This window comes from Lepisosteus platostomus, chromosome 3 (assembly GCF_059453375.1).
Source record: "Lepisosteus platostomus isolate fLepPlt1 chromosome 3, fLepPlt1.hap1, whole genome shotgun sequence".
NCBI lineage: Eukaryota > Metazoa > Chordata > Actinopteri > Semionotiformes > Lepisosteidae > Lepisosteus > Lepisosteus platostomus.
The window spans coordinates 2,079,387-2,102,581 of NC_142613.1; the positions used below are offsets into that span (position 1 = coordinate 2,079,387).

At 52.1% G+C, this 23,195-nt stretch overlaps 1 protein-coding gene across 1 annotated transcript in view; it reads right to left on the bottom strand.

Moving 5' to 3' along the window:
• Positions 1–11,742: 11,742 nt before the first annotated feature.
• plxna3 (plexin A3) overlaps positions 11,743–23,195 on the bottom strand; it is a 135,122-nt gene continuing 123,669 nt past the window's right edge. The window contains exons 25-32 of the mRNA XM_088623794.1: positions 21,834–21,993; positions 20,693–20,796; positions 20,132–20,228; positions 19,334–19,524; positions 18,350–18,519; positions 17,195–17,407; positions 16,502–16,652; positions 11,743–16,299 (exon numbers count right to left, since the gene is read on the bottom strand). Of these exons, the coding sequence (XP_088479920.1) occupies positions 16,204–16,299; positions 16,502–16,652; positions 17,195–17,407; positions 18,350–18,519; positions 19,334–19,524; positions 20,132–20,228; positions 20,693–20,796; positions 21,834–21,993 (1,182 nt within the window). The 3' untranslated portion in view covers positions 11,743–16,203. The remainder of the gene's footprint in view (positions 16,300–16,501; positions 16,653–17,194; positions 17,408–18,349; positions 18,520–19,333; positions 19,525–20,131; positions 20,229–20,692; positions 20,797–21,833; positions 21,994–23,195) is intronic.

Genomic DNA, 23,195 nt, shown 5'->3' on the forward strand with positions numbered 1-23,195 from the left:
AGCGTCAGCGCTCTCCCCTCGGATGAGCCGCGACCTTCCGAGGGAAATTTGCAAAGATCCGTCACGTCTTAAAGGAATGCTAAGCACATTAATTTAATACCCTTTTTTTTTTTTTTTTCCTGCCGCGGCTCTGAAGAAGAGGCGAACAGGAGGGATTTGCCGGAGCCAGGGATTAGGAAAGGGAGGCTTTGATGGTTTCAATTATTAGGCAAAGTTTCTGAAAGAAGGGGACATCAAAGAGAAGGGGTGATTAGCATGCTGGAATCTCAGTGGCAGCAGAGGCTAATCTTTAAGGTGACACTCAACATCTTGTCAGCACGTGAAGCCAAATCCCGCGCACGAAGGCTGATCCAGCATGTTAATTAACGAGGATACCTCCTAATCCGGCAAGTCAGGATTATGTAACTCTTTAACAGCGGCAGCCTGAATCTCCGTAGTTTGCCAAGCATGCACACCAAGTCCTAGTTTGTATTCTCCGTGCGCAACAGCACTTATGTAATAACGCCACTCTGTGATCTGTGCCGTAACCAGGTGGGGCATGATCCGTTGTCAAAGGCCTGGAATACCTTAGGCCCACCCTTCACTCTGCCCCCTCTTTAACTGGCCCATGGGATACAGGAATAGGGAAGGACTCCTTGCAAGCCCACAAACTCTGTCACTATTCTAACAGAGCTGGCAGTGGGTTCGCTGAAATCTTCATTTAACCAAGAATGCGCTAATTAAGCCTTTCAAAGTGTTGTCAGCTCTGCAAATTGGAGGTTTGCATTACCCAGCATTAATTAACTCCGAATCTGCAGCTTTTTAGGGTCCAACCAGATCCTTGCTGAGAGCAGCGGGATGCTTGCAGTCCAGTGATCGGGAGATTCCTCTGGATCTGAAACACCGGGCCCATGATCGCTGTCAGTCCTGGCTTGCGGAAGAAGCTGGTTTCGTTCATTGCTGGGAAAAATGGTTGTCGGCATGAAGCTTCTTGAGTTCCCAGTGGAAGTGTTTGGTAGTGACTCAGATAGTTGCAGGCTCGTGTTTGAAACTGCAGGTGATACATATGGATCCTGGGTACCAATTCATGGTTCTGCGCTGATCGCCAACAAGGCAAGGGCAGTGGTGGGAGGAGTGCCGGGTCAGTGTGGGCCGCGTGCCGCTCATTTCCACTGGGGCGGAGACAGCAGGGGCACACTGGGCCTGATGTTCTCGCAGACTTGCAGGGGATACAGCTTGCCTGGCAACGAGGCTGGTTCTAGAATGTGAGCAGCCCGCGAGGCAAAAAACAAAAGGGCGTCTTTGCTTTCACGCTGAAGACGGTGAAGATGTGCAACAGCTTGCACGGTGTGGTCTGAAGCGGAGTGAGCTGTCTGCTTTGCAGCATGCGTCCTGTCATGAAGATGACATAAGTGCAGATACAAATGAACTAGCTCTCCGAAACTTATTTTTATATCTTATTGACAGGACAGCTTTAAAGCTTTAAAGTCACATCTGTTGTTCTGGATATTTGCCAGAGTTGAAGAACTGACAACTGTGTCTGACTGTCTGTGGGAAACCAGGCCACCTCTAACTCGCTTCAGTGGAACTTCTCTCGGAAGAGCAAGCATGGAATAAGGAGAGGCACAGACCGCCTGAGCTGAGCTCCTTCTCTGGGGTTGGCTGAATGCACGAGCTAGACCGAGCCTTAAGTGTGTGTAAAAAGCCTTTGCTCGTTGTTCAAATTGATCTCCCATGTGCGTTCAACTTTAAACTCTCCGAAAGGGGGAAAAAAGAGAGCGAAGTGCCTGAAATTGAACTGATGCACGTTCATGGTGCGATGGCATAAGTATTACCAAGACTATTCCTTGGAAACGCTCTCCAAGCACGCAGCTGCAGCAAAACACTCGAGGAGAATCCATTGAAAAGGTTTGCTCATGTAGTTTTATATAAAAAGGTCTATTCGTTCTCAAGGGATCACTGGCAGGAATGTTAGTCTTGACATTCCTCTTGAGAGAGAAGGTGAAACGCCCATGATGACAGCAAAGACAGCCGATCCCTTACCTGGTTCTGACGCCAGTAGACGTTCCGATGACGATGCAGTACATAATAATAATAGAGGTCTGCGCAGCTTGTTGGGCCTGATGCCCCATGCGGAGGAGCGAAAAGCCATTCCATCGGCCCCTTGCGCCCTCTCGCCAGCCTCGTGCGTCAAGTGTGCTCTCGGACATCGGTTAAAAACAACGTCCCGAATCGCCGAGCGCTCCTCACGGCCCGACCTCCGAGTGCTGCTCCCGCGAAGGCCAGCGCTGGCGAGTTAGGAGTGAGGGCCCGGGTGAGGTCCGAGAGGCCCCGGGGCGCCGGCGCCGACCTCAGGCGGCTGAAGGACGAGCAGACGGACACAGTGGCAGCGCGAGCCGCCGCCGCGCTCCGGCGGACACTGACAAACGAGCTGAGCGCCGGACTCCGACGGGGCCCATCTGGACGTCGCTGACGGCAGCGCTCGGGAAGAGCCGGGAGTCTTCCACAAGGCATCCATCACTGCCACAGCCATGGCTGTCTGACCACGCTCTGCCCGGGAAAAACATGTCTCACAGCCTTGACGCAAGACCGCGCGATAAAGCAGAAAGCAAGTCCAAGTGTATTTCAGACCAAGAACAGGAGGCACATCGTGACGCGAAGGGTGGTGGGTGTATGGAACAAGCTGCCCAGCTGTTGAAGCTGATACCCTGGTTTCTTTCAAGAAACAGCTGGATGAGACCTGGGAATCAATTAACTACTAATTAGCAAATGAGGTACAGTAGATGGGCTGAAATCCAGTTTTTGTCCCTCCTGGTTACTTACTTGTTTCTGTGATGCCCTAAAAATATATATATACTGTATACAGCTTGTTCACGTCTCAAGCAGTGAGTTGTTATGCTGCATGTAAATGGGAAAGGGAAAGTGTGCCCATGGCTGGCACGGTGCCTGTTGTACGAAGAGCTTCGGCCGCCTGCAGATCTACTGTAGATGATGCAGTTAGGAGAGGCGTGTACACCTCTGGACCGGGAGAGTCATGGGTCTGCAGGGGTCCCAGGGGGGTTTAAACAGTCCATCGGCAGCTTAGTAAGGATGTGGGCTGAGTGAGAGCGATTGGGTCAGTGAAGCAGCTGGGGCTCTCAGCACCAGACCAAAGCTGAAAAGGAACGGGATCTCATGGAGATCGAGGTCTCCTCTGGTCTTTATACAGTATACGGTACCCGGCAGATGCAGTATGTTGTCCAGTACCCCCAGTGGATTGCTGGGATCTGCTGGAGAAAATTGCTGATGAAGAGATGCTGTATGCTGAAATGTCTAGGAAGTTCTGACTCTTGTTCAGAACTGGGGGCATGCACTCTCAGCAGCGAAAGGGGTGGATGTATTTATAAACCACTCTGCTCGTGGGCGTGTAGCTGAAGTTTGCTGGGTCCAGCTATACCCAAGCCACGTGCCTTTCACGATCGTGTGTGCTGCTGCTCAGCAGATGAGCGCTGTATCTGGGGCCACCTGCGTTGAAAGAGGCCTCCTCATCTTCGCAGGAGGAAGGGGGCAGTGTGGTCCCCGTGCTCAGGGTGCTGGGCTCATCAGGAGGCCTCCTGGTACTCCGTCCCAGTTCCACGCCGGCTTGATTTTTTTGGACGATCAGGCACAGCACTGTTTCTGAGAGCCCTGCGCTCTCCAAAATAACAACGAGCAGAAGACGGAGGACATCAGGAAACCAGACGTTTAAGCACTTAGTCTCACCGCTGTTTGCGGCCTCTTTAACGTGTTCGGCATGCTGTCTCTCCAGCCCAGGCCGGCTTTTATCAAAAAATCAATAGATGTGGAAACACCGCAAAAGGCTGATGGGGTACATAAAACACAAGGGCGAGATAAATGAAAGGCTAAATGTTTTACGGCCCCGTGCTCGATGTCCTGACGACGAGGGAGGGGGGCTGGAGCCCGAGGAAGACGGGCTTTTAATTTCCCAGAGTGCCGCTGCGGCCGAATTAGCCCCCCGCTGACAGCAAGATGCACGCGGGCTCCCCCAGCCCCATCCATCGCGCCCCGCTCTGACAGCCCGGGAGGGCTTGACGGCGGCCCGCGCGTAAGTGGAGCCGACAGACGGCGCGCCGGGCCATTTCTCACGCTGGCCAAGCCGGACGCCGGCGCTCGGCCCTCTTTCCGTTTCCAAAATGTGATTGCAGCCTTTTTTCTTTTTTCCCGGGCTTGTTCATCGATTCATCCGCTGCATGAATCGTATCGATCGGACGGGGCTTTTTCGCCGTTCTTGTCGAAGCTGAGCAGGGCTGCTGTTTTTGCTCTGATGCCGCACGAGCCCAGCGCCAGGGGCGCCGTCCTGAAGGCGCTCTTCTCCGGCCGGAGGAATGCTGGTCTGTCTGGCCCTCTCCTCCATCTATCACTGCCGTGTTTTCGATCCTTTACACCCCTCTTTAACGATTTCCAGTTACTCCCATCAGAAAGCGGATACCGGCTCCCCCACTCCAAAACCTGTAGCCATATCGTTACCTTACACTTGACTTCTGTGCCAATATCTATAATGTTGTTCCTGTCATTTTTTTTTCTTCTGTCCATCTGTACACCAACACTGCTGCTGTAAAACAATAAAGACTCTCTCTCTGCTCTTTTTGAGGTTCAGGCACACCTCAGCACGACCTCAGCTCGGGGAGGGGGTTCGGTGAGCCCCTCCATGACCGTTGCACTCTCAGCTCCAAAGAGCACCCCGCTGGGAGCCCTGCTCTGGTCCAGCACAGCCGCTTGGCCGGCTGGCTGTGTTGTGCCGAAGCAGGCCTGCTGCAGAAGAGGACTGGCCCGGGCCTGGCTGCTCCCTTCAGTGTCTGGGGGACATGCTGAGGGGACACCTTCCTGGCAGGCACCCCAGCAGAGCAGAGAGCGGGGAACCTGTCGACATCTGCCCTGTGCCGAACCTGGGGGCAGGGTCTCGGCGTGCGCCTGGAGTCTGAGCTGCTGCCCTCTACGCTGTCAAGAATATAGAGTCAGTGCAAAGGTAAGAAGGGGCCTGCTTGGTCTTTCGTAGTTAATTGATCCCAGGATCTCATCCAGCTGTTTCCCGATGGAAACAAGGGTATCGGTTTCAAGAACACGGCTGGGTAGCTTGTCCCACTCTCCCACCACTCTTTGGGTAAAGGCGTGCCTCCTATTCTCAGTTTGAAACTCACCTTCTGTTTGTGTCCTCTGGTCCGTGCTCCACTGTTGATTCTGTCGATGCCCTTGAGGATTGTGAGTACTTGCTCCGGGTCCCCTCGCAGTCTTCTCTGTGGCGGAGTGAAAGGGCTCCGAGCCTCAGGGGCCTGCCGCCTGTCAGAGCAGCCTGTCGCTTTTCACCGCCCGTGCCCTGACTGGAGGATCGCGGCTGACGAGTGCCTGTCCTCCATCACCGACGTGCCGGATCGGGGCAAAACCCGTCAGCGTCTTGCTTTGGGGTGAGCCCTCCCCTGTGCTGTGTGGGTTTCAGGCTGCGGTCAGCCGTAATGAGGAGCAGCTCTAGGCCTGCAGGTGGGGGCCTGGCAGCCGGCTCCCCTGAAACTACAGGTATTCGACAGGCCAGCGCTCTGATGGATAGACTGCTGTGGACAATAAACTATGCAGTGCCCCCCCAGTAAAGAAATCACTGCCCTCTCCTCCCCTTCCAGCTGGGTTTATGGCCCAGTGGGATATATTAAGTCAGAGAATTGCAGACTGTAGAAGTCATGCTGTTTATAGCCATCATGCAGCCTTGGAAGAGTAATATATGCTGAATTGTTACTTTTTAAAATAAATAACACGGTGCTAAGTCTACAGGTTGATTGCAGGAGAGATTGATCATTCCTTTACATGCTACTTTTCCAAAGCTTGTTTCATTAACATTGCGGCTTGCATGAGACCAACCTAATCATGAGTGTTACCACCTCACAGACTGTTCTAATCAGAGCCCGGAAGCTGAGCAAGGCAGGGGCTGGTCAGTACTGGGACAGGAAACCTTGCAGCTAAAACACAGATGGTGGGAAACCAGTAGGAGGTGCTCTTCCCTCTGTACCAGAATTTCCAAAACACTGGAAATAGTATAGTGAATGGGGGTGTTTTAGGAGGTGTCGTCATGTGAGTTTTTTTTTGCCTTGTGCCCCATGCTTGCTAGGATAGACTCCTTGACCTGATTTGCTGTGCAGTGTGGCCCCAACCTATACTGTATGCAAAGCAGTTTCAGATCCTTTAGGTGGGAAGGCTAGATAAAGGCAAATAATTAATATTACCTGTGGGCAGCATGGTGGAGTGGTCATCAGCATTGCTGTCTCACAGAACTTGGACCCTGGTTTCAATTCCTGGGGTGCTGTCTGTGTGGAGTTTGCATGTTCTCCCTGTGTTCCTCTTTCCTCCAGGTTCCCCAGTTTCCTCCCACAGTCAAATACATGCTGGTAGGTCAGCTGGCTTCTAGATAACTGGGCCCTGGTGTGAGTGTCTGTGTGTGCCCTGTAATGGACTGGTTCACTGCCCAGGGTGTACCCCGCCTTGTGCCCGGTGCTTGCTGGGATAGGGTTTGGTTCCCCCCTCGACTGTGAACTGGATGAAACAGTTGGAAAATAGATGGATGATGGATTATTGACCTGTGTTCTCAAAAGTGGTGATAACCATCAGCAGAGTCATCAGAAAGCAATTGGTATTATTTTTGTTCTGTTTTTCTTCCTCTTTAAAAGTTCCTCTCATAAGTTACCAGCCTTATGCCTCAATATAAAACCAACTGCTTAAAACCCATTTTTCGCTGTGACTGTTAATGACTCTCCACCTGTTTGCTGCAGCTGTTTCCCTCCACACTGTTTTAACACAGAGCATAAGACAATGCTGCACGACAGCAGTTCACATGTCCGACCTGCGTGATGAATAACGTGCAGCAGAAAAACCATCACAAAACTCCAGGACTGCTCCCACGGGGGGGGGACTTTTCTATCAGTACTTTGATCGTCTCGGACGTGTTGGGTGGGCCTGTAAGGCTCTTGTGTGTGAGCTCCAGAAAGAGAGGAGATAAGGAGGAGGGTGTGTGTGACAGCTGAGAGGAAGTCACCTTGGCAGTTCATAGTTACGTGATCTGAGGATCTCCCCCAGCTGCTTCCTGAAAGAAGCCAGGATGTCGCCATCCACAGCATGGTTGGGTAGCTCTTTCCAGACTCCCACAAGCCCCTGTTCCTGGTTTTCATGGCACTTGGTCCCAGTTTTACGCTGGCTCATTCTGGAGAAGTGCTGGGCTGGCTGTGTCGGGGAGGGTTTTGAAGGCTGGGATCACAAGGACATGAGGCCCGCGAGGACATTCCCCGGAGGCAAATTCCCCTCGTTTTTACCCCGAGTCGAATGGCGCCTTCTGAGTCCTCACCAGTGCAGAGACCCATTCACTGTGTCCATGTGAGAGAGGTGGGGATGTGGAGTCTCTCTCTGGCAGCCCCGGCCTTGTCCTCCCTCTAGAATTCAGAGTGCTGTGCTAATGAGCGCCCCCCCAGCATGCATTACTTATTTATAAGCCCCCACACCCCCTGAGGCGGCTGCCTTTCTCGCTGCCTGTTTTTCGTTTTGCTTTTCTAATCCTTCTGCTTTGTCTCTCCGCGCGGCTCTCGCCGCTGTCGCTCCCCGTCAGACTCCGCACCGCCACATCAATATTCATGCCTGCGACTTTTCGGAAATACCGGCAGTGCTGGGGAAAGAGGAGCGGGAGGCAGAGGGAGCGCGCGGGGGCTGACCGCCGCCGCCAGGCCCACCCCGGCGTTAACGCCCTGAAGCTCTTTCAGTTCGTCTCTTTATACCGGTACCGGCAGCAGTAAACTGATGGTCTCACACACGTGCACGCTCTCAGATGCACACAGAAATAGCACGCACACACAGACACAAGCATGCACATGCACACACGTGCACTCAGACACACACACGTGCACACAGACACATACGCATGGACACACACACACTCAGACACACTCGCACAAACACAGACACACACATGCGCACACACACACACTCACTTGTTTTATTTTATTATTGGTGTGTGTTTAGGATGGTACATGAAGACGTATGGGCTGCACGCTGTCTATTATTGGCTTTGTGTGGTATATTGTATTGTATGTCCTTTAGTTGTATGAGCTCACCAATCTCAATTTCACGCAATGAGTTGGTATGACAATAGAGTAGTGAACTTGAGCACGCACATGCATGCACATGCACACAGAGACGCACAGGCGCCCACCCACAAGGAGCTCTAAGACTCCGCCACAGGCACTGGCACAGTACTGGGAACCAGTGAGAGAGAGGCATGCCCAGGTACTGACTGCCGAGGCCTCCTACGCTGAAAACAGCAGCACCGTGGCACAAGACAGCACTGCAGCTGACAGGAGGTTGTGTCCATTAGTCTGTTCTCCAAGGTAAGAGTTTGTTCAGAGCTGCAGTTGGAGTTTTGCTTTCTGCTGTTTTATGAGAAGCAACAAAGAGCATTTAGTATGGGCTTGCGGACAGTACCTTCCTGCCTGCAGTGTTCAAGCACGTCCAGGTGATTTACAGAGCTATAGGATGGAAACTGCGGCCCAGAAATCATAAAAAGCCCAGCAGCCGAAATGATCGTTAGAACTGAGTGAATTAACTGCGACACAGAACGACTCAGGGGGACTCAAGTGCTGCCAAGTGTAAAAATAAGATTAGAGTTGGAGTGCCAGTGTGGGGCTTTTTAATCACATTCAAAGGGGCCGGCAGAGGCTGGAGTAGCACAGGCTGCAGTTTACAGGGATGTGCGAATATTCAACCCTTCTAAAGATTGTTTAAACCAGGAATCCCCAGTCCTGCCCCTGCAGATTTTATTGAAGTCTCTTTAAAGTAGCAGCGCCCACTTGAAGAGTCGAGAGAAGCAGTTAAAGTGGTCCAATTAAGCCCATAATGATCACACTGAGCTTTCTAAGAGTCCCTTCAGGGCTCCAGTCTTGGGGAGACCAGGTTGCGAGACTGTCAGACAGCACTTAGAGATAAACCTGACTGTAAGATCAGACTCTTTATCCTCCGGCTTTCTGCTAAAACATTTGCATTGTTTTTTCAGCGCTTTAAGCTTCTTGATAAGCTCTCAAATAAAAAATCGATTATTATTACTATAGGTCCCTGACGATAGGACTGCTTCCGAAATATACAGTGAATTTAAGGATGCTGTTTGGCGGCAGATGTTGACTACCGCTATCGGTCATATCAGAGAGGCATGTCAGCAGAAGAGTAATTGAAAAGCTCTTCAGAATACCACACCTTGCTGACTGCAGATCGTGTCCTGAATCTCCAGGACAGGGTGGATTCATGTATTTTCTACCTGCCTTATCCAGTACAGGGAGCCGGAGCCAATCCTGGCAAGCGACAGGCGCAAGGCAGGATACACCCGGGCCGGGACGCCAGTTCATAGCACAGAAAACTCGCACGCGCATGCACCCACACGAGGGCCGGTTTCCCCAGAAGCCCCTTAATCTTTGCATGTCTTTGGACAGTGGGATGAAACTGGAGCACCCAGACAGAGTAAACCCACACGAGCGCGGAGAGAACATGCAAACTCCACACAGACAGCACCTCTGGACCAGGACCCAGGGCCGCAGCTCTGCCAACCCCTGCACCACTGGGCTGGCCAGGAGAGGGTTAACACACGTTTCCATTTCTGCAGCAACTCTCAGAGCTCCTGTCACCAGTCTGAGGCAGAGCTTTAACTGTGGAAATGGAACCGGCCGCGTTAATAAATCCTGTTGCGTGCTGTTTAAGCATTGCTGACATCCTGAAGGAGAGAAGTTCTCGTTGAAACTAAGCAGCGCCATTTAAAAACCTGCTAAAAGCAATTTAATGTGCAAAGCAATGAGAACCTGTTTACTGCAGATGAAGAGGAGCACTCACGTGCGGTGTTTCTATCTGCTTCCCATCAGAATGGAATGTACACAGGCTTATAAAGTGCGCTGATGGATCAAGCTTGGAAGATTCCGATAAACAGACCGTCAGCAATGAGAGTTACATCCTCAGTGAGACTGCTTTCCAAAAGCTGTGCGCCTGACAAACACAATCCAGTGCACCTTCTGCAACATTCCATCTGAAGGACAAAGGTCATGTACTCCCTCCGGCCAAAATATTAGGAATGCCACTAGCACGTGTAAGGGGCTTTTACTTGCAGCCTAGTCCAATTCAGTTCTTGCCTCCAGTTCATGAGGGATAACGCCAGCCAGGTGGCAGGAGCTTAAAGACTGTTTGAGTATTTAGGTAGGATGGCTTTTTTGCTTAACCCTCTTGGTGAAGGAGCGCTGCCCTGAGCAGGGGGTGAGGACATGTGTCCCTCAGCCAGAGAGAGGAGATAAGCAAGGTGGAGATGGAGGGGAGGAAGAATGAATAAGGGAAATGGGAAAGGAGGAGTCATTTGGATAGGAACTGTACACCTCATTGTAGTATGATGATTAGGAGCAGCTGGGTGAGATTGACATGATGGCCTGACCCTTCCTGAACTAATAAATTCCAGTTCCGGACATTTCTCTGTCGAAAGGCTTGTTCTGTCCAGGGACAGTGGTGAAGACCTGCACATACTCCTCACGTCAATCGGGGATCGTTCACTTCCATACCTGGCCGTCCCCCATCTGCTGGCCACTCCGTGTGGTTGACTGGAGATGCACTGTGGGGACGTCCCGCATTTCAAAGAGAGCTCATTTTGTCAGTGACCTGCTCACCGCCTTTCCAGTGTGATCAGCATTCCAGTGTGTGGAGAGAATTCAGAGTCCTCATTTGATGCAGACCAACTGCCTCAACCAAGGAAAGGTTTATTTAAACATAAATATACGAGAGCTGTCTCATGCTGTTTATAGAGGCTAATGAGCACTGACATTGTCCACTTCCTGTTGGAATAGCAGCACTAGAGTGCTCTGGAGTATCTAACGGCATGGAAGGCTTTGCATGAATAACTCACCTGTCACACATCAAATACCCAATCAGCCTTCTAGGCATATGCATTGTATAGATGGGGTAGAGCTTGCCTGCATTCTGGAAGGGGTGAAACACTGTTCTAGTTCAGTAATGGTGCATCCAGCAGGTATTCCTGGATCTCGACCTGAACCCTTGCCCACTCCCAGAATGGCTCCCTAGTCCTTAATCATGGGGCCTCCAATAATCAATAATCCCCAGGATGTCTGGAGTCGGGGACGTTCAGAGGCTTAACTTACTGAAGCGGAATGAGAATGTCACTGGGGCCCGAGCACGCAGAGCGGGCCTCTGTTCCTGCGAGTGTTTCGTCTCTTGAAACCCGGAGTGAGGTTTCCGAATGTTACAACATTTCAGGACGCGAATGTGATTATTTCAGATGGCTGAATCACAACCACTTCAGGTTTGACTAGTCATGTCTAATGCAGTCTGAAACCAACACAGTAATAAAAAGTAATGCGCTGAATAAAACCGTGAGGGCATAAAATAAGCGGGGCTATCCTCCACGCCACCATGCTTCCCCGAGAATCCTGGAGAGTGATACAAATTAATGGAAGGAGATTTTGCAGGATGAAGCATCCAGCATTTTCCTGACAGTGGCAGAGCCGGGATTCCCAGAATGCACCTGCAGTGCATTTGAATGAAGCCTAAGTGTGAACTGTTAGCACTACACTGCTGTGTTGCTAAATTAATCCAAATGTTCAGATGAATTGATACCTGAACTCCAATCCTAACCCTACAAATCAGTGCAATTATTCATAAACGCTCCTGAGCGCATAGTTATGGTCCTTGGGCAACAACAGTAGAGAACCTTAAAAGGAATACTCAGTCATCCAATTTTTATTAGCAAAACAAAAACACCATGCTCATCATTTGAACATAAATTATAAGCCCATTTGTCAGAAACCTTTCAGAATGGAGTCAAACAAAAAAAAAACAAAAGTGCAAATATATACAAAACAATTCATTGCAGCGAGCGTTTCAAAGGAATCAAGTCTACACCTCCTTTAAAAAAAATAATTTAAAATTAACAATCTTAAACAATAACCATACAAAAAATATAATAATAAGCAATTAGGCAGATTGCAATCACCCAATTCAATCACTCACAATACAACTTCTTCTTCAGACACATTATAAATATATTCCATATTTCTTTCAAAGTGTAAACAAGTCGGTACTGTTAAGACAGGTTTAGACATGGGGAGGACAAAGCAAAACTAAGTCTTGCTTCTGCGTGACTTTGGGGAAAAACATTAAACTTGAACACCAGCTGAAATGTAGTTATGGACTCAAAAAATGACAAAAACCACTTATCTACTGAGAAACACCAAACCTCTGCACATACACTGAAGCCTCCCAGCCCCGGGCCTGGAGGAATTCTGCATCTGCTGGGTTTCTAGATCTCTTCAAAAAGCAGGGAGAAGCTGGTACGTGGGTCCAATTAAGCAATTAACGACCTGATGTAGGTCGTTAAGAGTCGAGTTGGAATACCCCTTCCCCCCACAGACACCCCCCCTCCCCAGGACAAAGACTGGTCAGCTCTACCCCGCACCCTCTCCCCCAGAAACAGGCTCTGTACAGTAGTTCAGGCTCGTTCTGCTCCTGCCAGTGCCCGGACTCATCCAGACAGGACTGGCCAGCTCCAGCCTGCCACTGGGCTCTTCACGTCTCCATCAGCTGACAAACTGGGGGAGAGGTGTTGTTAAACATCCAGCCATTATTCCAACTGCTTCATCCAATTCAGCCGGAGCCTATCCCAGCAAGCAGTGGGTCAAAGGCAGGGTGCAGCCTGGACAGGATGCCAGTCCATCCCAGGGACGTTGAACATATAATTAGTTACTTGGATGGAATGAAATCCTGAGGTCTTGTAGGACTGGAGTTGGACTCTGTTTCAGATGTTGTCTATGAGCTTGGAGACTTAATACATCGTTGCCAATCCCAAAGAGCCTGGTTCTGAGAGATCAAAGATGGGCGTTGACGTTATCATCTGATAAACACCACTTTAGAATAAGAAATCCCAAATGACTGGAGTGGTTCTGAATTCTGTTGCCCAAGCAATTTTTTTTCTTTTGCTCACTTTATTGAATTAACTGCATTCCAAAAAAACATGAGAAAGTAGTTAACCCAACTGATTGTCAGCAGGTCCGCTAACACTGACACTGCAGATGTGATGAGTTTGCAGTGATTATTTTGACTCATCCGGATTTTGTATGTTATTGACTCATAAAAGTCACCATGAATAAAGCCAGTCATAAATAAAATCACTCCCCCCCGCATTAAAGCTGAAAATTTGAAGATTATTCTATTCTAATTATCCCTGCTGGGGGTTTTAAATAATGAGCTCTGCTGGGACACTGCATTCTCTATTTACAAGTATATCATCCCTGCAAGCTGTGTAAAAACTAACGTATGTTTGAAGATTTGTATCTTTTAAACACAGCTCATCCTCATCTCTTGGAGAAATCAGCTGCTCATTTCCTTCCTTAGGCTGCTTTAATGGGATTTTTGGGATCTGAGGGGGAGATCCAGCACATGTGAAATTGTTTGTGCTGAGTGGTTCTGCACAACCCAGATTCTGCACAGTAGCTGGACTGTCCGGGAACAGAACACCAGTTTACTGGGTGACCGTTGTCACCAGGTGCAGTAGCTATTGCCCTCGAAATCCTGTCCCAGAAGCACGTCTCAGTGACCGATCCTCTCGGCCTGGCTGAGACAGACTCACTGCTCCAGGAGTCTAGCTCCCAGTCATGGCAGAATTCAGAGTACAGACGGCGGACTTTGCCACCACGGCCTCTCTGTGCCCAGACACAGCTGGGATTGATTTTATCGGGTGCCTGGATGCGCCGAGTCGCTTGATTTTCAAAAGGCGTGGGGCAGAAGTCCAGAGAGTGGCGTGTTTCCTACAGAGAGGGGGATCTGCCCAGCCCAGCGAAGACAGCACGTGGTATCGTCTTCGGGCTCGTCTAAACGGTTTTGCTCCGGGTTGCCTGGTGTCGGTTTGCGGACATACGAGCTCAAACCCGCCCAGCAGGGCAGCGACTTGGCCTGCCTACTTCAAATAAATAAATAATAAATAAATAGAATAAATAGCTCTTCGTCAGATAGGGCAGAACTCAGAACCACATATTAAAGGAAAAAAGTAACATTAGTTACCACTTATTTCTGTCGCCCTCTGTCCTTTTATTTCTCTTTGCTGCTTTCTTAAAACAATTTTCATGAACACGCTGCAGAATCGGCAGTGTGGTCAAGGCATCTCCTTAGCAACAGCCCTCCTTGGACTAAGGCAACAGGCAGGAAACTCCTGGACATCAGGACATACTAAAGCCAACCTCAGCCATCCTGTCTTAAAACCTCTTGGATCTGCAACGGGATCCGAAGCTCCGCTTACACGGTTTGCCAAGAGACCATGAAACCAGCTAGCAAAACATGGTGTTTGTTTTCATAACATACAATGGGAGCTTTGAACTGGGCTATTTCTCCATGCATTTTACACGCGGGTCGCTGGCCTGCCCACTGCCTCTATGCTAGTGGAAAGCTGTGCGCTGACTGCAGTCTGTACAGTAACAGGCGACTGCTGGAGAGCTGGTTCACCCGAGGTCCTGAACCCCAGGACCCCAGGACTCTGGGGGTGGCAGCAGCACAACCGGTGGCCAATCAGCGATAAACCAGCGTACTGGACGGCAGGTCCAAGAGGGTTAAGATCAGGCACTGGTGTTTGACGGGACCGAACAGGAAGATGCCAGAGACCCTTCCAGCCGACCGAAACTCTGCCGGGTTTCAGGTCTAAACAGCTGGGAGACAAACCGAGCCAGCACACGACGGAAACGTACGTTAACGGTCAGGCCCGCCGCCTGCTTCTGAAGGGAAAGCTTCTTCAAAACACAGCCAAATGAAATGAAGTGAAATAACATATACAATGTGGTCCATGCCACAGTGTCGCGATTGGGTCCTCAATGACATTGGCCAGCAGACACGCGGGTCACGGGTACCCGCGGGATGGATACAGTTTGCAGGTGTATCTCTCCTTGGCACAAAGCAAGGCCTACTGCACCAGGTCAAGAGTGGCCGGCCCACAGTGCACAAGGTTTCATGGGGCACCTTTAAATCAGCCGTTTCTCAACGCGTAGATCTTGTCGAATGAAAACATCAACCTCCCACAACCATCCAGAACCAGAGCAGGGTCACTCCTGACCGAGCAGGCTGGACTGATACGTTGGTGGTGGCACACTGTGACAGGGTTGGGCTTCCCCAATCTCTGAAGGCCTTTGACAACGGCAGCCCCAAATCGGCCCAACCCCCCCACAGCAACAGTGCGGAGCAGTCCAAGAGATTTCTGCTGCTCCCTCTGCTGCTGTGTGCGGCCACGCTGACCCCAGGCCAGCTCGCGACTCGACTGCGGTCAGGCAGAGAGCCGAGGACTCAGGTGCCCCATGACAATGTCACAGGAGGGCCATCTTTGCCCAGAGAACTCCTTTCACCCTTTCCTGTACCAGCCTCATCGCGGACACTCCACAGTCCATGTTGGCTCCCAAGTTGAGTTAGAAAATAACATTTCAGAAGGCTTGGCGAGGACGTGGGGAGAGGGGAGTGCCACCTCCAACTCCCTCACCCCCCGGATGAAACTTCATGAAAACCACGAGCCGCTTCTCCCGGCGTCTGGTCTTGCTGAGCTCGAGTTTCCACCCCGTCGCTGAGACAGGTAAAGGAGGCTTCAGGACGCTGGGCTTCCGTCCAGCTGGCACCAAGAGGATTTTTCTCTTCCCGAAGGATTTCGGATCTTCAGAAGGGGGCTTTTTAAGACTCTCCTATATGGGCTGTCGTCCTCCAAGGCTCCGGACAGAAACATTCCTGCCCTCTTTTAGAAGGTCCGTACTAAACTATTCCCTCCACAGCACTGGCTGGTCATGGAATGTATCCTAGAGACTCCACAGCTGTCCGCCTCTCTACGATCGGGCAGTGAAGTAAGAGACAGGTCCAGTTTCCGTCTGAACACAGAGGCATATGCAGAGGGGGAGGGGGAATAAAAACAAATTCTCTCTGCGGACTCCACAGGCACAGCGGACCGAAGGCGCAGAGGTTTGGCCGAAGGAAACGGCTTCGATTTCCAGAGCTGGGCCTCCAGGGCCGCGCTGCGGTTCTGATCAATTGTCCGAGTCCGGCCAATGTGCGGCCAGCACCCCGAAACCCTCTCCCCCCTCCCCCACCCCCCCTCGACTCCCCACCACCCCCCTCACCTCCCCTGCCCCCGCCTCCTCCTGCTGCTCCCCTCCAGCCTCGGGCTCAGCTGCTCCCAGACATCAGGCTGATGGCCTGCTCCAGTTTGTGTCGCAGTTTGTGTTTGCGGCAGTACCCATCTCTGTCCAGCGCGGTCAGGATCTGCGGACAGAGGACAGGCAGAGGACCACTGAGAGGCAGAGCCAGAAAGGAAACCCACAAACCTGCAATTAAGAGCTTTTCTCTCTTGCGAACCCCGAGTACAGGGATGGCCACAGGATCTAATTCTGCATGAATCCAGCTGGCCAGATGCACAGCTAAGGAGAAACAGACTCTTCCGTTGTCGGATCTGGCTAGCACTCACCTCTTCCTTGTACTTGTTAATGTAGAAGTAAAGTTCGCTCAGCGCGCTCAGCGTGTTGAACTCGTTGGCGTGGAGGCGGGACTGCTCCACCAGGTAGGCGTCCATGTCCTGGTCGCTGATGCTGGGCATCTTGGCAATGTCCCGGTAATACCTGTGCCACAGGGACATGCGGGGTCAGAGCAGTGATGAGCCACCTGCCGCCTTATGAAAGGTAAACTCACAGTGTAGTGTTGCATGAGTCGCCCTCTCCCCTCTCCCCTCTCCCCTCCTATGTACTCAGCATTACAACAGTCTCTACACCACGATGTTGTCACACTACAGACACGGCTGCGCCTCTGCAGCCATCACTCTCGAGTCCGAATGGCTCAAACCCCAGGGCACTGGGAGTCTGGGGTCTACCCCTGGGGCAGCCCTGTGCCAGTGTGGCGAGTGCAGCTCGGAAGGGGATTTGATCCCAATCGATCGCAGACTCGGGGCACACACGGCGCCGCTGCCAAGACAGCACATATCTGCCCTGAGTCCACAGGCTGGGCCCTGTGTCGCATCAGAGCTCCGCCCTGTCTGGACCTCAGAGAGGAGGGACGTCGCTCGGCGCACAGAGCCCTGGCACACCGGGAAGAGCAGCCGAGCGGCCGGGGGCCAGCAGGGTTTTGAGAGGCCTCAGGGCGGGCACAGGAAGGAGTCCCGGCTCACCTCTCCACCCAGGTCTTGTAGTTGGGGATGTCCTTGGCGTACAGCAGCTTGTTGGAGGGCGAGTCCTTGCCCAGCCGGTGCTCGGAGGTGGAGCAGGAGTCCATGAAGGTCTGGGCCACCACCGAGAGGCAGGCGTCCGTGATGCTGCTCTTGTGGATGTCGAACACGAACTGCGGGTTCTTGATCACGTTCACCCAGAACCGCAGCGGCAGGCTTGGCGGGGGACAGGGAGAGTGACAGAGTGAGGCCGGAGGGCCAGAGAGGGACCGGACCGAGACCCCAGGACTGAGCGCAGGAGCTGCTGCTTCTCTCACAGCCCGAGAGCGCGCTTCTCCAGCTGTCACTGGTGCCCGTCAAGAGGCAGCTGGCTGAGGTTTCAGGATTGATGAGCTGTTCAGTAATTCAATAAGCATAATGGACCGGGCAGCGCAGTTTGGACTGTAGCCCTTCGGATCCTCTCACGAGACAGAGGAGTGAGAAAGAGCAGACATGCGGGACTGAGAGCAGGCCCTGTGGCTTTCAAAGAGCAGCGTTTCAAACAGGAAACACCGTTTTTGCACTGAAGCAAAAGCATGACGGTAAATTAGAATTATGAAACCATCACCTCCAGTCCTGGTCCTGGAGGGCCCGTGTGAGCGGCAGACTTTCCAGATTTCTTCGATGCAACAGCACATGAAGAGCTGGGGGAAGCTGGTAAATTGGCCCCATTCATTCAATAAGGAGCTGATTGGGCTTGTTAAAAACTGAGCTGGAAAGAAAACCTGCAGACACGGCGCCCCCTCCAGGAGAACGACGGACCAGCCCTACTCTAAGTCATGCATCCTGCCAAGAAGAGCCAATGCTCATTTTGCAATGGAGCTCATTCTCTTGTCCTGTTTTAAAACACACTTTCACAAAGGTCCCCAAAACCCACATGGGGTTGTTTGACAAATTTACAATCCTGCAGCATGATTCCTGCACGTAATACCTTCTGTATTAAAGTCTTAATAATAATACCACTACTACTACTAATTATTATTACTATTATTATTAATTACCACATTGGTAAGGCAATGCCTTTTTAAAACTGGGGTAGCTATACGCATGAAGACTTAATTAGTGGGACCCAACAGCAAAAAAAAGTGTTTGCGAAAACCGTGTCAAATGGCTCCTCACCAGTTGCTCTTCCAGGTGTGGCGCACGTCGGGGTCGCTGATCTGCCGCCGGTCGGCCTGCTCGTCCAGGAAGTCGAACATGTACTTGATGGCCAGGGGCAGGGCGCTGCCGCGGTGCGCCGTGCTGAACACCGTCTCGAAGAGGTCGTCCACGAACTTCTGCAGCGTGCCCTGCGCCAGGCGACAACAGGCGGCGGTAACGCTCCGGGCCCGAGCTCCGCCCAGGCCCGCCACCGCAACACCCTGAAACTCGAACCCAAGCTGGGAGAGGAACTCAACCAGGCCCGGTCCTGCTGACCCACACTCTTGCCGAGCCCCTCATGGACTTCATGACAACAAGATGAATCTGAGCTGTTGGCTCCCAGCTCTTAAAACATGCTGGAGCGTCAAGCGCTGTGCTTTGTAAGTGGAAATAAAATCCCAGACTTGCCACGAGAAACAAAAACGCAAGTGTTCCAATGAAGTAATTTCATAAATCAATTAAGGGTCCAATTATCTAATGAAGGTATTAAGGGGGGGCTGGAATGAACCCCAGCGGGTGTGGGGGGTCACCAGAACCAGGACTGGGAACCGCTGGCTCAAGGGGACAAGTTGGATGCACCCTAATGCCCACACCCACAGCGCAGTCCTCCCATGCTGGGGTGGGACCAGATCAACACAGTTGTTCAGAAGCTTTAGAAAGGGCGGAGTCCCCCAGTAAAAAAAAAAAACATCAGCTGGCATTTCTTCACCTCATGCCACCTTCATGGACACACGGTATTTCTCTGTATTTGGCACACTGCAAACTGCACTATCTGGACATAATCTATTGCACACACCCTGGACATACAGCAGTTCTACTTATACTGAGTTTTATTTCATTCAGTTTTCCCCAGCTGGCGGGCGCTGGGGAGGGACGTCGGGAGGAGTATCGTCTGATGCGACAGGGCGGAGTTCAGACGGGGGCACCGGACAGGAAGTGGGGCCCGCGAGTAGGGGGTGGTACCTTTGTGGCGAGCAGGCGCGTGAGGTAGATCTCGGAGACCATCTTGCTGCCGCGGTCGCCCTCGCGGTGGTCGGCGTGCTCGTGGTTCTTCACCAGGTGCCACAGCTTGGTGCCCGTCTCCTGGTCCGGGGTGATCATGGGCGCGCGGGACCGCAGGCTGTCCGGGCTGCTGGAGGTCCGCAGCAGGCTCTCTGTGCCACACAGACACCAGCCTCGCGTGAGCCATCGCCGGCCGCACACTCATCCTCACAAACCTCCCTCGCTTTCTCTACGCACCTTAAACACCCTTGCCTGTCACTAGCAGAGGATGTTCAGGGTGTTCGTGAGACGGGAAAGCAGCCCAGAGCCACTGCAGCTCTGAGAGTGCGGTGTTCAGCCGAGCTGTAGTAACAGATTGTGTTCTGCATGGAGAGTCGCTCTTAGTACATGGCAGTAGTCTTTCCTGGTGATTTTTTCAGGAACCAAGACATGGACCAGGGAAAGCCAGCGATCCGATATAGAAAGTAATCGGGCTCTGGAAACCCAGAACCCTGGAATTGCTAATATCCAGCCCTTATGAACGTGCGTCCTGGAAAAGCTAAATAGCAATTTTGCACGTTCTTCTGGGATTTCACCACAGTAGACCTGTGTGACTCTTCTCATCTGGGCAAGCGTGGCGAGAACCTAAAGCACAGCACAGTTCGAGCTCGACCAGTCTGCTGCCATGGGCGTAGGAAAGACGTTCCCCTGATTTCCCAAGGATCGCTCGCAGGGAAACGAGCAGAGGGGCGCCTGGCGTGGGAATGACGGCGGACTTACCGTATCGGCTGAGCGAGCGGGTGAAGGTGAAGGAGTTGGCGATGTTGTAGGCCGACACCTGTTTCTGCACCAGAGCCACCAGAGACCCGTCTGTCACCTGGAGACCGAGAGACAGAGGGAGGGAGCAGAGAGCAAGGAGCGTCAGTGGGAGGGGTGTGTGTGTGTACGTCAGTGGGAGGGGTGTTGTGTGTGCGTACGTCAGTGGGAGGGGTGTTGTGTGTGTGTGTACGTCAGTGGGAGGGGTGTTGTGTGTGTGTACGTCAGTGGGAGGGGTGTTGTGTGTGTGTACGTCAGTGGGAGGGGTGTTGTGTGTGTGCGTACGTCAGTGGGAGGGGTGTTGTGTGTGTGCGTACGTCAGTGGGAGGGGTGTTGTGTGTGTGCGTACGTCAGTGGGAGGGGTGTTGTGTGTGTGCGTACGTCAGTGGGAGGGGTGTTGTGTGTGTGCGTACGTCAGTGGGAGGGGTGTGCGTGCGCACGTCAGTGGGAGGGGTGTGCGTGTGTCAGTGGGAGGGGTGTGTGTGTGTCAGTGGGAGGGGTGTTGTGTGTCAAGCCTGTGCTGACCTGGTAGTGCGCCAGCGTGTTGAGTCTCTTCCAGTCGCTCTCGATCTTCGTGGTGACGTCTTCATCCTGGAGGACGATTCGGGTCAGACGCCCCTGTCGCCACTCTGTAGAGAAAACGCCAGCTCTTACAGAGCCTCGCCAACACTCGGCCACATTCACAGCCCCTTCACTACACTGCCTGCAGTTTTACAGCAACACCTGAAGCCCTGGTTGTGACCGGCCACAGACGATCCATCGCCACGTCGCACCTGACTTTCCAGACAGCTACGACACGATGAGCTCAGGCAGCGCTGTGGACATTGAACTAATCTATAACAGAAGCTGGCCCTCGTCACATCGATGTTTGCTTTCTTCATACTTTATTAATAATCTTTCATTTATAAAGCATGTATAAGTGTCATCTGAAGAGTCTGTTCCCACGGCGAATGTCATTATCCACTGCCCCGGCAGACAGCACTGCCGCAGTCTGGTACAGTAACACACAGCCAGGCGAGTTCAGCCGTAAATGAAATTAAAAGTATAGTGGTCCAGCCCTCCCCCTCATGGATTAAATAATTACAATAACGCCAACAGGAGAACAGCAAGGGCCCCGATTTGAGTGTCGAGGCCAGCCGAGGCCCGTCTAATTGGCACACATTAACAGGCAGCGCATTAACGAACACCCTTTAAAAGCTCGGGGAGCGCTCTTGAGTTAACACAAGCCGACGTGATTGTGCAATTAATAGCAAAAGCTGATTTTGGGGGGGATGATATCATTAGCAACAAGAGCCTCTGTAACACAAAGGTTACATGAAAAAAAGGAAAGTGTGTGCATGCGTGTTTTCTTTTTAAAAAGGACCAGTCCTTCTCGAGCGTTTCGTCAGGTTTTACAACCCCGGGCCTTTGTGGCAAACTGGTGTGTGAGATTACCCCCCTCCAGTGAGGAAACTGGTATAGATATACTGCACCATACATTGTATAAAGGCCTGCAGTTTAGAAACTCTGAGGTAGATCAAACCCCCATCCAATGTAAGACTGATTTATGCTCGATTTACTGTTGGTTGATTTCTTCTCCCCCAAAAAACAAGACAGAGGGCTTTAACTCTCCCTCGCATGCTACTGCTGCAGGCCAGAGCCTGGCTCTCGAGTCGAGGCTGCTTACCCAGATCCATGTCCTCGGCCTGGGGCCTCTGGGAGTAGGGGATTCCCTTGTACACGGCGTCCAGCAGCTTGTCCTTCACCTGGGTCACCGTGTCGCAGTTCAGAACCTTCACCGGGATCTCGGTGCCGACCTCCCCCTCGGGAGGAACGCACATCAGCGTCTGAGAGCGAGACAGAGTTGGAGACGGCGTTGGAGAGAGGAGACCGCCATTCCCACCACCTCACCACCTGGCCAGTCTGCAGCGGGGATCATGCCAGCTAACGCCTGGGCTCTACCCTGCCACACTGTGCCCCAGCTGGCGGAGCTCAGCGGGCTCTACGTGAGCTGTACCCAGTCTGAGAGGGGAGCTATGTCGTTGCTGCAAAGGGACAAATACTCCCCACGCTGAAGAGCAGAGAGAGGAAACGAGGTTTCAGCTCCCAGGCCCATTCTGGTATGATCAAAGCCTTCACACCTGAAAATGCTCAACGGCCGACTTCTCAAGTGTCCTCTTTCACTCTCAGCATGGAATTACCCCCTGCTTGTTCACACGGTCTGCGCTGAGGGCCGACAGGGCGCCCTTCCTGCCCGCGGGCTCCTGCAGACTCTCCCTGTGTGCATCCCCAGGCCAGGGCGGTCTCGGCTTCGCATTACCGCTGCGAGACCCTCGTCTCCCCAGCCTGCACCACATCCGCTCTTTACCATTCTACAGCGCAGTCCACAGCGCTTTTACCACCACGCACCACAGCCGGGAGGACTTCACCGCACTCACCTTTATCTGATCTTGCACCAGCAACAGACATAGTCCAAGGACCTGTTCCCCAACGACACCCTAAATAACACACCAAGGACTGTCGCCTTTTCAGCCTCGCTATCAGTGCTATTTGCTCCTTATTTACGAGCTTCTTTTTTTCTGCTTCGGCTAATTAGCCTTTGAGGAAAACACTCTTACGACAATCCTGACACCCCTTCTATATGCATGTATCCATATATCCACAAACGCATCTCTTCCTGTGCTCTCGGGGAGTTAATCAGGTTATTAAAGCAATCTGCATCTGGAACAACCACACGAGCAGCTGCAGGAGCGGCTCGCTAATCATTAAGGAAAGTCAATTTTGCTCCCATGCGCTACTAAAAAAATATTATTTTTAGGAGTGATAAATTTTTGATTAAAAACCAATTACACAGCAAATTAGACAGCTCTCAAGGAACGGGGGAGGCTTAAGCAGGGGGGAAGAGGGGAGCCGGGCTCAGGGAGAGCGGAGGATTGTTGTTCGCAGGAGGGTGGGGTTGTGGGGTATGGATTTGGCCGACGGGGGTAATTGAGGCTCGTGCAGTTCTGAGAAAAAGGATGCACACCTGTTCCTCAGACCTGCGGACAGA